General features: G+C 39.0%; 1 protein-coding gene across 6 annotated transcripts in view; it reads right to left on the reverse strand.

Moving 5' to 3' along the window:
• The window catches only part of CCDC83 (coiled-coil domain containing 83), a 46,982-nt gene continuing 30,777 nt past the window's right edge, over positions 1–16,205 (reverse strand). For 4 of the 6 annotated variants that reach the window (XM_042906204.1, XM_042906200.1, XM_042906202.1 and 1 more), the window contains 6 exons: positions 16,095–16,205; positions 14,076–14,144; positions 8,495–8,616; positions 4,370–4,446; positions 3,649–3,851; positions 1–226 (listed from right to left, as the gene is read on the reverse strand). In XM_042906204.1, the coding sequence (XP_042762138.1) occupies positions 65–226; positions 3,649–3,851; positions 4,370–4,446; positions 8,495–8,616; positions 14,076–14,144; positions 16,095–16,205 (744 nt within the window). In that variant the 3' untranslated portion in view covers positions 1–64. The remainder of the gene's footprint in view (positions 227–3,648; positions 3,852–4,369; positions 4,447–8,494; positions 8,617–14,075; positions 14,145–16,094) is intronic. The other 2 variants (XM_042906201.1, XM_042906203.1) reach the window with 2 other exon arrangements.

A 16,205-nucleotide genomic window follows, 5' to 3' on the forward strand; every position in this document is an offset into this window, starting at 1 on the left:
TACTTCAGTTCCCAATGAAAATTTATAAGGAAAAGTTGTTATTTTTACTTTGTAGCTTTTAGTCTTAGAGAAAAGACTTCATCATTTTGTATGTGATATAGCTTTCTGGGCTCTTGACATCTTCATAGAATTTGACTGGAATTTCCGTCTCTTGAAAATGAATGGGCATCTTCTTGCTCTCCACACTCATGAGCTTCACTTGGAGGGGACCCAAGTTGACATAATCCTATGATAAACAGATATAGAAGAGAATATGAGAGGTTATTCAACAAGTTACCAGTCTTTGTTTGTTTGTTTGTTTTGAGAGAGAGAGAGAGAAAGCAAGATGGGGAGGGGGAGAGGGAGAGGGAGAGCGAAATCCCAAGCATGCTCCATGCTTGCAGGGCAGATTGATACGGGGTTCAAAGTCAGGAACTGTGAGGTCATGACTTGAGCCAAAACCAAGAGGCAGGCACTTTACCGACTGAATTACCCAGGTGCCCCAACAAATTACCAGTCTTAATAGTTTGGTTTCCTTGGGGCATCTGGGTGGCTCAGTAGTTGAGTGTCTGACTTCAGTTTAGGTCATGATCTCGTGGTTCGTGAGTTTGAGCCCTGCATTGGGCTTTGCGCTGATAGCTCAGAGTCTGCTTGGGATTCTCTGTCTCCCTCTCTCTCTGTCCCTCCCCCACTTGCTTTCTCTCTCAAAAATAAATAAACATTAAAAACAATAGTTAGGTTTCCTTTATTATAGTTGGCCTTTATCTGACATTTCATTGTCCTTTTAACTGACTGAATAACAAGTGAAATATGAGAACCACTGTAAACAAAAAACCACTAAATACACTTATATACCCAGTAGAGAATGTAAGGCAAGACCTCCCAAAGGGCAGGCAGCAAGGCTGACAGGCTTGTCTTTCAGGGAGTTGGATGATTCACCAATTAGAATGGGGAGATATATTCTCTCAAGGTCTTTAATTGGTAAAAGAAAATGTTAGCTGTATATATGTAGCCCTCTGCTGGCCAGGATATAAACACAGCAGAGTTTTCTATATTATTCAAGAACAATGGGAAGGATTGGCAAAGGTTACTTTGACTATAAATATTCTAATATTGAGAAAATTCTCCGTGAATTTTCACTTTTCACAGGACCAGTGGCCACTGTATAAGAAAGCTTACCATATTCTGCCAAACTAACTGTAATTTAAGATACCAACAAACAGAAATCTAATTTACTGATGGCTCAGTCCATTGAGCATCTGACTCTTGATTTCTATTCAGGTCATGATCTCACGGTTTGTGGGTTTGAGCCCCACATTGGGTTCCGTGCTGACAGCGTGGAGCCTGCTTAGGATTCTCTGTCTCTTTCTCTCTCTGTCCCTCCCCTGCTTGCACATGCTCTCCCTCTCTCAAAATAAATAAACATTAAAAAAATGTCACTTGTTGTTAGCAGGACTGAGTTGTAGTTAGCTAAAATGGTTTTTGTTTGATTTTTTTTTCAGTATCTTCTGCTTTCATACATCATTTTATCCTACCAGATTTTAAGTTCTAGGAGAACTCTTATTTTGATTTTTTTAAGTTTATTTATTTATTTGGAGGAAGAAAGAGACAGAGAGAGAGAGAGACAGAGATCAGGGATCATGACCTGAGCTGAAATCAAGAATTACAGGGGCGCCTGGGTGGCTCAGTCGGTTAGGCGGCCGACTTCGGCTCAGGCCATGATCTCGCGGTCCATGAGTTCGGGCCCCGCGTCGGGCTCTGTGCTGACAGCTCAGAGCCTGGAGCCTGTTTCAGATTCTGTGTCTCCCTCTCTCTGACCCTCCCCCGTTCATGCTCTGTCTCTCTCTGTCTCAAAAATAAACGTTAAAAAAAAAAAAAAATTAAAAAAAAAAAAAGAAGAATTACATGCTCAACCAATTGAGCCACCCAAGTGCCCCCTAAGTTCTAGGATGACTTTTAAAGTTATTAATAGTACCAAGAAGGAAGATAGCAAGGGATAGATGTGGGAGTAATTAGAATATACCAAAAAGGTTTTAAAATTAAAAAGCTTTGATACTCCAGGTTTCACCTAATATGGTATATATGGTGGTTTGTACTTTCCAGTGATGGCCACAGTAATAGGTATCCTGTCCCACATGATTTCTTTCTTTTTTTTTTTTTTATGGTCTATTTTCTCTATCCTTTTGCTTTCAGTTTATACAGGTCTTTATATTTAATATATATTATATATATAATATATATAAGATATTATACAGGTCTTTATATTTATATGCATGTATATGCATGCATAATATAATGCATGCATATACATGCATATATATGTATGGACTGTATGGACCTCATACAGTCCACAAAAAAAAAAAAGTGTATTTTTGTGGACAACATAGAGTTGGGTTGTGTTTTTTGATCCACTATGACAATCTCTGTCTTTTATTTATTTATTTATTTATTCAATATATGAAGTTTATTGTCAAATTGGTTTCCATACAACACCCAGTGCTCATCCCAAAAGATGCCCTCCTCAATACCCATCTGTAGAAACATGGATGGAACTGGAGAGTGTTATGCTAAGTGAAATAAGCCATACAGAGAAAGAGAGATACCATGTTTTCACTCTTAGGTGGATCCTGAGAAACTTAACAGAAACCCATGGGGGAGGGGAAGGAAAAAAAAAAAAAAGAGGTTAGAGTGGAAGAAAGCCACATGATTTCTTTATATATATATATATATATATATATATATATATATATATATATAAAGGAGAGAGAGGGAGAGAAGGAGGGTCAGAGAGAGGAAGACAGAATCCAAAACAGGCTCTGCATGGTCAGCGCAAAACCTGATGTGGGGCTTGGTCCCATGAATTGTGAGATCATGACCTGAGCCAAAGTTAGGCGCTCAACCAACTGAGCCACCCAGGCACCCCCCACATGCTTTTCTTAGAATATGATGCTCCTTCCTCTTTTCAGATGCAGGAGCTACATTCCCTCCCCTTGGGTGGAGCTTTGTAACTACATCAACCAATAGAATATGATGGAAGTGATGGTGTGTGATATCCAAGGCTAACTCATACAAAATATTGCGGCTCTTACCTTGGTCTCTCGTATTGCTTGTTCTGGGAGAAGCCTGACACATAACCAAGAGACAATAAAGGCACCCCACGAGAGGCCCGTGTGATGAAGAACTGAGGGTCCCAGCTTGGCCAGCATCAACTTGCCAGCCATGTGAGTGAGCCACCTTGGAAGTGGATCTCCTACTCTAGCCAAGCCTTCAGGTGACTGTAGCCCCAGCTGACATATGACTGCAACTCCTCAGGGCCCAAGTGAGAAGTGTCCAGTGGAGCCCTTCTCAAATTCCTAACCAACAGAAGTTATGAAAGAAGTTATAAGCCACAGAAGTTACAAACCACTAAGTTTGGAGATGATTTGTTATATGGCATTAGATAACTTACATTGTATATTAGGAATGGAACTCTATTAGTGAATATATGCAGCAAATTGCACATGGGTAGGAGTGAAAATTGTGTCTAATGAGAGATGTGAATGGTGGGCCAATTTTACTAATAACTGCAAACAGAAATTTTCAATATCCGTATTATAGGTTAATTTTCTCCATTAATTAATAAAACAGCATTCTCTTAGCAGTCAGAATTTTTTTTTGCATCAATCTTACCTTGAAATCCTGATCATCCTCATACAGTAAGTATTTCATATCAGAGGCCCCAAACCCTGTGCATGAGTCGCTTTCCTCATCTGTCTTCAGGTCCTTGCTGTACCTGGTCCCATCCTCACGAGTGACACATAAAGCATAGCTCTCAGCTGAGGAGCTCATCGTGTTTCCACTTTTTACTTCTACAGATTGCAATTTTGACTCTTCTGGGATAAATACAAAGAGATTGGTTATTTTGGGACAGATAAAAATGAAAATGCAATATACACTTGTCACATTTTTAATTTGAAAGATCTTTGAGGAATGTAGAGTCTATATATTAATGTGAGAGTGAGCCCCATTTTTAGAACCTCCAAGTTTATTCCATTCTCTTAGCTGACAGGTTTTGGTAATCATATGGTAACTCGTGTGTGTTGTTATTTTGGTTGGTTGGCTAAATTAGAACCCAGAAATACACCGGTATAGACAGCACTCCATCCCTCTCCACCAGTATTTATGTAATACTGAATTACATACACGTTTCACGTGGTGACTTGAATTTGAAAACAGGACTAGAGAAAGGAGGTGGGTTAGGACAAGTGCTGCAAGGAGAAGAGAAATATGGAGAAACTGGCACATACCTATTCCCTGAATAGCTCTTGGGTACGAGGTACCTGTCATAGATGCTCAATAAGTAGTTGTTATTTTAAAAAAACAACCTGTCACCATTACGATGAAATAATACCTTTAAGTGTTTCTGGCAACTCCAAAGGCACTTCAGGTGTCACTGTCTGTCCAGCAGCTTGAGTAAGATACAGTTGCCTAAAAAGAACAAATGAGAAAAGCAGTCTGTCAACAAACATTGTACCATCTGGTCACTGGTGTCTGTGTCTCTGCTAGGTTCTGGAGACACACAGATGAAAATTGAGACAGTTTCTCCCCTGGAGAAGCATGAGGCCCAAGGGGGTGGCTGATGGACTTACAGTACTTTAGGGTGACATTCTGTACCCTGATGGGTGATGGGGGTAGTGTGAGAAGTGCTATGGCACAGAGAGAAGGTGCACCTGGTTGAGCTTTTAGGAGGTAAGGGAAGGTTTCCAGGAGGAGATGGGACCTGAGTGGAGTCTTGAAGAACCAGGGGCTATTTGCCAGGGAAGAGTTTGGGGTGAGGAAGGGCATTGTGTGATAAGGGAATGACACACTTAATGTTCTGGAAATGAAAGTGAGCTTGGCACCAGTTAGGGTGCTGTTGTAGTAGTCCAGGTGAGCAACAGCCGTGGCCTGAATGAGTGGTTTTAAGATGGAGAGGGAAAGAGAAGGACAACAAGCAGCAAGAATCCCAGATGACATCGAGGTGCTGGCTGTCGCCGAGTGCCATGTTGCAGCTCCAAGCCTGGGGAGCTGTACGTCTGCTATTGAAGCTCTCTGGGCATGTGTTTAATCCTGTTCTCTGCTTTTCAGCGCCCACTGAACTTGCAACCAGAAAATACGATGTCTGGAAAGCTCCATATAACTTTTCCATGAAGTTTTCCCGAAGACAGCATGAATTGCACTCTTGTCGATAGTCAAACCACCCCTCATGCTTAGCAGCTCAGCAGTCAGGGTGAAGCCCCCGGATTACAGGTTGTCAATTATTTAAAGAACATGAATAAAGCGTTCTTCAAAATGCTTAAGTTTCAAGCAAATAATGTAACTACATACAATATTTATGTTTATAAAACTTCTTTTTAAAAAAAAATGTTTACTTATTTTTAATGTTTATTTATTTTTGAGAGATAGAGACAGAGCACAAGTTGGGGAGGGGCAGAGAGAGAAAGAGGGAGAAAGAATCTGAAACATACTCCAGCCTATCAGCACAGAGTACTATGCAGGGCTCAAACTCGGGAATGGCGAGATCATGACCTAGGCTGAAGTCTGACGTTCAACCGACAGAGCCACCCAGGTACCCCTAAAAAAAATGTTTACTTATTTTTTAGAGAGAACACACACGTGAGAGTGTGTGAATGGGGGACGGGAAGGGGGGAATGCAGATAGCCTGATGCAGGGCCCGAACTCACTAACCGTGAGATCATGACCTGAGCAGAAGTCAGTCGCTTAACCGACAGAGCCACCCAGGTGCCCAAGTGGTTTTACCCTTTTGAATAATTATGATCTTACTAAATGTCATAAACTTCATAAATCTGGATTCTTTCTCAATCATTAATTTATTGTCATTTTTATACCATCATAGGGCAACACTTGATGATATAGAAAATATTTAAAGAATGCTATTATATAGGTATTGGTGCACTTAGTCTAGTTCTGTGGCACTGGAGTCCCTGGGAAGTCACCTCTGGTGGACATTTACCTCCTGTCATGTGTTAAACAAATACTGTGATGTTCTTTGTGAGTTGTGAAAGGAAAATGTCTGGGGAGCATTGGATGGGAAAGGTAGTAACTCTATTAGCTAGAATACCTCATTTTTCAGCCAAATAGGAAAACAACTTTTTCTATTTCCTCTGGGTACAGTTTGTGTCTATTTCTCACCCCCTTCTAGTATTATATAGGACTGAGTTCTCAACAAATAGGTGAAAATGGAAGTTGCCATAAAATATGCAATATGTGTTATATTTCTTTGACTTGAAAATGGGTTACAGTAAAAGCTGCTGAATATGCTTGGAGTTACCCTTCTGGAAAAGTAGTGTAACAGAAATGAAGTGTTTACACATTTCTGTTCCTTTATGCAGTAAAATGTCCTAAACACTTGCCTCAGACAATTTACAATCTAGCAAGGAAGCAGACATTAAATAAGTAATCGTGAGTGTGATAAATGCTGGTTATGAAGGAAAACCATCCTTGGAAGCATATACCAGGGTACCTAACCCAGTTCTTATAAATGTCACCCATGCTGTTTCTTTTTGCTTGGTCAGATTTTGAATTCATCTCTCCCAACTCTAAGGCAAGACAAAACACTCATATCTCTCACTAAAGAAAATCAACCCACAAGGCACTGATGAACGTTGCCAGTTCTACTGAAGATTTTTGTGGGGTTAGGGGTTAAATTGGATAGGGTTAAATTGCATAGGACATGGCAAACAACTTAATGAGAATCTCCATTAAAAGTTTCTCCTCTCCCTGCCTGTCACTGCCAAGTTGTCTCTGGCCAGTGAAGGAATTCCTCTTTGTTGTAACTAGTAATTCACATCCATGGCAGCACCAAATCAGATATGCCAGACTGAGCTGATCAAAGCAGCAAGTGGAGTCATCTGTTTGGAGGGTAGCTCCTTCCTAAGGGAAAGACGACAGTGGATGGCAGGTACAGCAGTGCTTGTTAAGCCACAGAGCCAGCACTGGCTGCGGAGATTAGACCTGACTGCTAAAAAGGCAGCAGCAGCAGGCAGGACAGGAGAGTGGAGCTGGAGACCTGATCAGACAGAAGACAACTGGCAAGTGGGTGTGCCTATTATGGGGCACAGTGAGGCCCCTCCCCAGAGGACCCCTCAAGAGCATCAGCTCAAGAGACTGGGAATTCAAGCGTCCAGGAAACAGCCAATTCATTCGGCCTGACTGCCTGCCTCATCTGCATTGGTGTCTACCTCTGCAGGGCATCACACAGACATTGTGGAAGGGAGCAGAGGGCCCCTTTTTCTACCCTGCCCCGCCCAGCTTTCAGCCTGCAGCGCAACTGCCCTATCTCCCAGTTTCTCCAATCTTGTATCCTGATGCCCATCACTTAGCCCAGCAAACAAAACCCCCCACAACTTACCTGTATCCACACATCAGGAAGTTTGCAAACAAAAAATACCTGATTATGTCACAAATGGTATTTTTCCATGCCACACAAGCCACAGGAACCATTTGGGTAGAAATTTTTTCATGGTCCTTCTACCACGTTGAATTTCTCTGCTTTAATTCCTAGACGTAGACATTTGTTTCCCATCGAACACATATACACCCTACATTTGTGTGATTCTTTCCCTTCTCATGCTACTATTTAGATTATTTCTTGTTTCTGACTACCTGCCCAAATCATAATCACTACTTTGAGTTTTAATCCATATTCCAGGGCCCTAGTTTTCCTCAAGGCTGGTGTATTAAGAATTCTTTTGTCAGGCAAGGAAAAGAACCTAAAATACACATTTGGTTTCTCTTGTGCAGGAATATTTTCTCTGCCTACAAGATAGTTTGACTCTTCCATTAACTACTAAAGGAAACAATTGTACAGTCCACAAGGTAACTAGAAGCCCAGAAGACCTCCAGGAAGTTACCACAAAGTTGATCACTTCCTCGTTGTGCTAACTCCACACCTCATACTTCTTCTGCTTCACAGGTATGCTTTGATTTTTATGCCTCTCTTCCCTGCTGACGTGGAGGCTTTTGAAGGTCAGCAGTTGTGATATTCATGTTAAGTGTTTGCTATTATGACTATAGTGCATTGCTAGAAAAAGCAAGCCACAGTTTGTACTGTACCAATGGTCGATTATAATATTACACCTTCATCATGGCTGTTTTGTGAGTTCTTTTCTTTTCAACAATTGTCATCTTGCTGGAGCATCAAATATTAAATCATCTTTTAAAAATAATAACTTTTGGGGGTGCCTGGGTGGTTCAGTTGGTTAAATGTATGGCTTTGGCTCAGCTCATGATCTCATGGTTCATGGGTGAACCATGGTTCATGGGTTCGAGACCCACAGCAGGCTCTATGCTGACAGCTCAGAGCCTGGAGACTGCTTCAGGTTCTGTGTCTCCCTCTCTCTCTCTCTGCCCCTCCCCTGCTTGCACTCTGTCTCTCTCTCAAAAATAAAATAAACATTAAAAAATAAATAAAAATAACTTTTTTACAGATACAAACATTGACAAACTACTTTCTAGATATGCTAATGACTTTCACCTGGGTATTTTGAGATCCACAAGTCTACAGTTGAATAGTTGATCAATAAGCACCAAGTTTTCTTCTTCCAGTTTATGAATAGTATTTTCTAATTCTTCAATTTCCCTCCTGTGATTTGCAATCTGTTTTCAGAAGAAGAGAATGAATGTTGGTACTTGTTGACTTACTTCTATCTAGTCTTCTATAAGAAATTCAACTCTTAAAAATCCATTTGCCTAAGGGGAAGATCTATCCTGTATTATTGATTACTGGGTTTGTTTTGTCCTTCCTCTCTAAGAAGGAATAGGTGGGTCTCTTTTCTAGATTATGTGCAGTACTTTTTTGGCAAGGCAGTTATTAGTGAATGGTAGGAGTTGTCCTTTCCTACCCTTCAAAAACATCACTGGACTTATCTATGAGCTGGAGGTATAGATAAACAAAAATAAGACTAATTAACTTATCCATGTAAGTTGGGGCAGATGGTGATAAAAACAGAAAGCAGTGTGATCAAACCATAACGGAAGCTGTCCAGGTACGGTGGGAGGTTCACCCTATGTCTAGTGTAGGGGATAGAGGGGAATTAATAGAGGAGATGACATCTAATCTGGATCTTGAAGGCCAAGTAGGGATTCTCTAGGCAACAAAAGAGGGTACATTCTAGGCAGAAGGAACCACATGTTAGGCACAATCATTTTGGTGTAGATAGCTACAAAGTGGAAGCGGGGAGAAGTAGGAGAGAAATTGGACAATTAGGGAAGAGCCAAATAATGCTAACGGGTCTAGTTTTTCTTTTTTTTTTAATATAATTTATTGTCAAGTTGGCTAACATACAGTGTATACAGTGTACTCTTGATTTGGGGGGTAGATTCCTGTGATTCATTGCTTACATACAATACCCAGTGCTCATCCCAACAAGTGCCCTCCTCAATCCCTATCACCCATTTCCCCTCTCCCCTGCACCCCCTGCATCAACCCTCAGTTTGTTCTCTGTATTTAAGAGTCTCTTTTGGTTTGTCTTCCTCCCTCTCTGTTTGTAACTATTTTTTTCCCCTTCCCTTCCCCCATGGTCTTCTGTTAAGTTTCTCAAGTTCCACATATGAGTGAAAACATATGATATCTGTCTTTCTCTGACTGACTTATTTCACTTAGCATAATAAAGCACTAGTTTTTTTTTTGCAGGTGATGGAAGGTCATTGACAGACATAGCAGGTTTGACGTTTAGTAAAGAAATGTGGCTAACTTAAATATGAACATGCTGCTTCTATTGACAGAATCCCCATCAGTCTTTAAGAAGTGTATTTTGATAACTTTTGTCTAAAGAAGGCTTGATAGTGGGAAAAATACACAGAATGTTACTAGACAGAACTCCCAACTCACCTTTCTCCCTGCCTCATATAGTATGAGCTATACAGGTGCTGCCCTGAGAGATGCTCACAGAAAGAGGTCAGGACGATAGCAAAATTAGAAGCAACAGTACAAAAGAGAAAGCAATAGACTGGTAAGAATAATAGAAAATAAACTGGAAAAAGTATTTCAGAAGAATATGATGAAACAAAAAAGGTTCAGGGGTTTAGATTCAGTATTTCTTGTTAGGAGTTGCCAAGAGTACTTAGATAGCTAACATTTTTGATTTGTAATTAAATATATTTATTGTATTTTTGATTTGGGAAACATTCCGTATATTACCACATTCCTATCTCTATCACATAAGTCATGTATTACATGCTTGAATTCCTACTATGGGCAAGATTCTGTGCGAGACAGAGGGACACAAAAGTGAATAAGGCATAGCTTCTTCCTTCAAAGAAGTTTACAATGCAGTGAACAAATACACAAATATTTGTAACATAAAACAACACTGGTACCATAGAAAAGGCTCAAATAGGGGTGCCTGGCTGGCTCAGTTGGTAAGGCGTGCAACTCTTGATCTCAGTGTTGTGAGTTCGAGCCCCACGTTGGGTGTGTAGATTACTTAAAGATAAAATCTTAAAAAAAAAAAAAAAGCTCAAATATTGCTGGTGGCTTGGAGTTCAAAAGAAAAGCATATATTTTTTACCTGCCTTAAACAATTTAGCAAAACCGTTTGAGTCCATAATACTAAATTAGAAAGCAAGGGGCTGGTGCTTTAGGATCTCATGTGTTGGGAGATAAACAGTTCAGTTACAGGCTTGAATGCCTTAAAGAAAAGTTAATAATTTTCAAATGTCAAAGGATGAGAAGAAATTATATTTAGAGGTTGTAAACAGAAGGAATTGATAGAACATTTGGAAATGTTTGACCCAAGGACTTGGCATGCTTGGGAGGCAGCACACACAGTTTTTGGTCTTCTTCCAAAGCTTGGAATGAGGGCCCCTTGGGGTCCGACCTCTCAAGCTAGGGATGTCTTGTGGCATCACGTACCCCTTTGGACTACTAACTAAGGTTCTCAGCAATTAATGTCTCCTTTCCAGCCTTTTGAAATGTTAGGGAGATGAAAAGTACCTTTAGATTTCTAGGGTAAGAAACTGAAAATGAAGAAGTAGAAGACCGCTTTTCCTTCCTCATCTTCCCCATCCTCAAATATCCAAGAAATTGAGAAAGAATTTAGTTAAAACTATTATAAGTCAGAGACCTAGGATCCTGAATTAAATGCATGTTCTTGAAATTTTCCCCTGCAAGTTCCCAGTTAGCTTTATGCCTCCTCACCCTTGAAACTCTGATTACTAACCTCTTTGAATCCCTTTCTTTGTCTAGTTTTATTTGCTTTCCATTTGTTGAGTTAGTCTAAGTCATTTGTTAATTTCAGTTTTTCTTCATTTCCTTAATATGCATACTAAATAAAACCAGATAATGGAAGTCATGCAGGGGACATTTCATATCCTTCCCACAGATCTAACTGTTTGGTTATTGTTGAAAGATGGTTATATGGAGAAATATTTTCAGGAGTTCCATTATTAAATATCCCTTGTTACTCATTCTAAACCTTCCTCAAAGAAATTAATTGACATACATTATTCCATTTCCAGGCAATTTTCAATTCTTATGATAATACTTATAACCAGAGATGGTTTTAATTAATTTTGGGAGTAAATTTAATAATGCTAAAATAAATATTTATTGAAATAAGGAGAAATTAAATCTACTAAATTTCCTTAAAATGATTTGTCCTTTATTACTAAGCTCTTTTGTTCATGATTTAATTAGATTTGACATTTTTTGTGTCTTTTATTTCTACTGAATTCTGAGAAGAAAACAAAACAAAATGTAATTTGTGGCTTTAGTAGGAAGGCTCAAAACACCAAAAAAGCCTTTCTTATCAGTCAAATATAAATGTTTGCCATCATTTTCTCTGAACCTAATATCTATGACATCTTATAGGATTTAAGGTTTGAATTGTGAAATTACTATAATTAGGATTATACTATTGTATTCAATAAAAGTATCAAAACTAAACTCTTCCCTAATACTCTTTAACTGTTAAGCTCACCTTGAGTTTTTAAATTTTTTAATTTAACTTATTTTGTTATTATGTTATTATTATTATTATTATTATTATTGTTTTTTTTAAGTAGGCTTCACACCCAGCATGGACCCCAAGCAGGGCTTGATCTCATGACCCTGAGATCAAGACCTGAGCTGAGGTCAAGAGTCCGACCCTGAGCTGATTAAGCCCTTCACTGTGAGTTTTTTAAAATCAATATTCATTTTTCAAAACTGGGGATTCCTCTTGATTCATTTTGGAAGTAGTATGGACTCCTATTGACCATGACTTTATGAAGGCAACTTAAAGATAATTGTCAATATTATAGAAAGCACATTAATTTTTAAATTCCTTGTTTCCTAGACTCACCAATACTGTTCAGCCAAATAGGAGGCAGGGAAAAAAGAAAAGAAGGTGACAGTGACAGTTTTACTTCAAGTGTCTGAGCAGATGGTGAAAAAGGAAATGCAAGAAGTGAAAATTTAAGGAGAAATTTAATGAGTTCTGCTTTAGGTATGTTGAGTACCTTTGGGACATCCATGTGGAAATATTTCGTAGGCAAGTAAAAATATAGGTATAGAGCTAAGGTATAATGCTGAAGAAATCACATGTTAGTGATTTGAGAATGACATACATATAACTTGCCAACAAGAGCTGTGTGTAGTTGAAGTGAATTCTTTCAAAAGATACTGAGTTTTCTTTCATAGATGGTATCTAAGCACAGTTTGGGTGACTCCTTGTTTGAATGTAAAGGCAATTTCAAAGTAGTGAGTTTTGCACATTTTCTGTAGCACCCTTGTAACATCTAGACCAAAGATTATCTACCTGTTATATCCAATAACATGCTCTCACATCTTCACCCAAGATCTAAGCCATGTACTTGATTCATTGCTCCAATGAGTATATCTATACTCATAGACATTCTTTCATTCAATAACTATTTAGTGAACATAGATTATGTATTAGTTTTCATGGACATATAGTTGAAAAAGCATAGCCTGCTCTGTGCAATGAGGAGATAGATGCATAAACAGACAATTTCAACATATTTTAGCAAGAGTTACAATGAAACAAGAGAGCACTGAGGAAAAAGTACTCAAGACTTTCTGGGGGAAATACAAAATGATTCAGAAAGAAATTAGTCATCAAGGTCTGTGTCTAAAGAAAGAGTCGGAGTTTTCCAGGCAGAGGAGGCTGAGAAGGTAAGGAGATAAGGCAGAGGGACTAGTATGTACAATGTAAGGAAAACAGGACAGTGCCTCATAACAAAGAAGGTCTATAAGTCCTCACATGATCACATTCAGCAAGAGTAATATTGTAGCACTGGTATAGGGAGACAAGTAGATAGTTGAGTCTAAGGCAGCATGCTGGGTCCACTGGTTTCTGCATGCTTTCCAGAGGGAGGTGTGAAGACAGTCTAAGGACCAAGCTAGGATAGGATATAGAGACTGCAGTGGGCAGGGGCATCTTGATCATTGGCAAATGGCTGTAATTGTGGGTTTGGTGTTGGCTGCAACACAATGTCCAAAAGGCTAGAGCAGTCCATTCAGAAGTCACTAGTGCAGGGAGGAGACAGATGCATGTCCTCTACAGATGAAAGGCAGAGGGAGCAAAGGTCCAAAGGAAATCCCATAGATCTGAACCCTCTTTAATAATACGCCCCACAAGAGGGCATGTAACCCCACCTTCTTATACAACAGGGTCCATCTTCGAGAAGTGCAGGGGGAAGTAAGGAAATTCAAACAACTGAACCTTTATGCAAAGGGGCATCCTTTGCATCCCAAAGGGGCAATTAAAAACAGCAGAGAATGAGGTTAGAATGATCCTTTAGCCTTCCTCCCACCACCCAGAAGGAAGTAGCGTCTTGAGAAAGACCAGATCAATTTAGGGCATGAGAAACTTCAAACATTTGAGTATATTGCATTAATTATGATGTCAAAAAATGACTTCTGATTATTAATGAAATTGTTGATGGTACTCATTGAGTAACAGCTTATAATAAGATTAGGATTCCACTTGAATTTTATTTTACCTCAGCTAGCCACAAATCTGTGTTTTTCCCATGCCTTTAGCTCATAAATGAAAGTCATTTTCAGTTCAAAAAAACGAGAAAGAAGAAATTGCTTTTAAAATTCCACTCACCTCTCTTTTTAGCCAGTCATTCTCCCGGATCTCTCGGTAGCTGCCTTTGTCAATGAACCTTATGGCATTCTAAAAGAAAGTTTCTGTATTAAGGAAGAATTGTAACATGGTGGTTCAACATCACCTTAGCTGATCATTCATTTTAACTTATGTTTTGCAATTACTTTGGAAACATACCTAAGAACTTTTGCTTCAGTTGTTCTTTATTCTCCTATTGTATTATTTTTGCTGATTTGCACTGCCTAATACAGGTGATTTAGAGAACTCGATAGCAGTTATCCATTCAATTTGGCTTCTATTGTGAATGAACCTGATTGCCATGGTGAAATCAATCATTAGGTAATCTGCTCCTATGGGACGCCTAGGTGGCTCAGTCAGCTGGGCATCCAGCTTTGGCTCAGGTCATGATCTTGAGGTTTGTGGGTTCAAGCCCTGCATCCGGTTCTGTGCTGACAGCTCAGAGCCTGGAACCTGCTTCGGATTCCGTGTCTCCCTCTCTCGCTGCCCCTCCCCCATTCGCACCGTCTCTCTCTCTCTCTCTCTCAAAAATAAATGTTAAAAAAAAGAAGTGATCTGCTCCATAATTAAGGTGGCTGAACTGCAGTGATCAACTATTCTTCAAGTTTATGGTCACAGTCGTAATCCAACATATAGCAAAAAGCATGAATAGATTCTATTACTACCTTTTTAATTTGAGATATTTCTGTATGTCAGTAATAACAATATACATATTTACAAACTTAATAGCAAATAGTTTCAGGGTAGCAGGCTGTAGCTAGACAGTCTTCTGGAGAAAGTTATTTTAGATGAAGAAAACAGGAAAAGTATTACTTTGTCAGTAGGTTCACAAAATGTAAATTCATTTTCAATTACTTGTATATTTATAGTTTCACTCGAACTTTATAGTGGATGAAAGATTGTATTTATCTGTGAGGTACTTTTATATGGATACCATGTTATAAATTCCATATTCAGTGACTGAAGGGCACAACCTAAAGAAGAGAAATTAGGAAAACTCCTATAGATCATAAGCATTCACAGGAATAATTTAAAACTATGTTAAGAATAAATTTATCTAAGTCTTTAGTGTTGGAAGGTTTGCAATAATTTTTTTATTTAAATCACACTAATTAAACTAAGAGTGGACCTGTACTCCCCAGGAGCTAGGAAATTTTATACTCCAGCTACAACTGATAATTCTAAGGTTTCCTGGAACACAGAATTTCATTTGAACAAAAGCAGGACATAGCTCATAACTGAAGTTAGATGGCTAATGGCTTCATTTACCAAAAGTGGAGCAGAGGTTTTCAACTTTGGCCATACGCTAGAATCTCCTGGACAGTTTGAAAAATCCAGAAGCCAATGCAACATTGTAGGTCAATTACATGAGCATCTCTGTGCACAGGACCCAGGCACTGACTGAGTTAACCAATTTCTCAGGTGACTCCCACATTGCAGCCGAGGTTGTACAACAGTGGATTATCAGAAGTTAAATGTATGCTAAAACAGCCAGATAAAAATGGGGAAATTTCATTTATGTGTGTGAATTATGTAGAGAAAAGAAAATGTATAGTGTAACGATTAAGAGCAGTGATCTGAAGAAGACACCTTAAATTGAATCTCTCGATTCTGCCACTTGCTCTGGGAAAGTCACAAAATTTCTCTGTGCTTCAGCCTTCTCATTAGCAAGTCCCTGCCTTATAGGATTATTGAGAGACATAAATATAAAAGGCTCAGAACAGTATCTGGAACAGTCTTCATTATATATTGAATATGTATATTTGAAAGATATTTGATTTACAGATGCATTTTTAATCATCTTAACTATGTTCAGATCATTTTAATGTTGATTTCACCATTTAATCATATTCTGTCACAAAGGGGCTGAATTTTATGGGCTGTAAACTATTGGCAAGTTCTCCATAATCCTCTATATTTGCATAGATCTGTAAAAATCATGCAATGGGATGGTAACTGAAAGAACAACTAAACTAACACGTAAGCAACAAACCAAAGCAACTGAAATTCAATGAGGAACTTTAGAGAAGACCAGTGCTTATGATTCTGAAGAAGAGATATTCTTGATGAAGAGACAATCCCAGTGGGGACCTCACTAACTGAGAAGGTAGT

The sequence above is a fragment of the Panthera leo genome, chromosome D1, assembly GCF_018350215.1.
Source record: "Panthera leo isolate Ple1 chromosome D1, P.leo_Ple1_pat1.1, whole genome shotgun sequence".
In the NCBI taxonomy this organism is placed as follows: Eukaryota; Metazoa; Chordata; class Mammalia; order Carnivora; family Felidae; genus Panthera; species Panthera leo.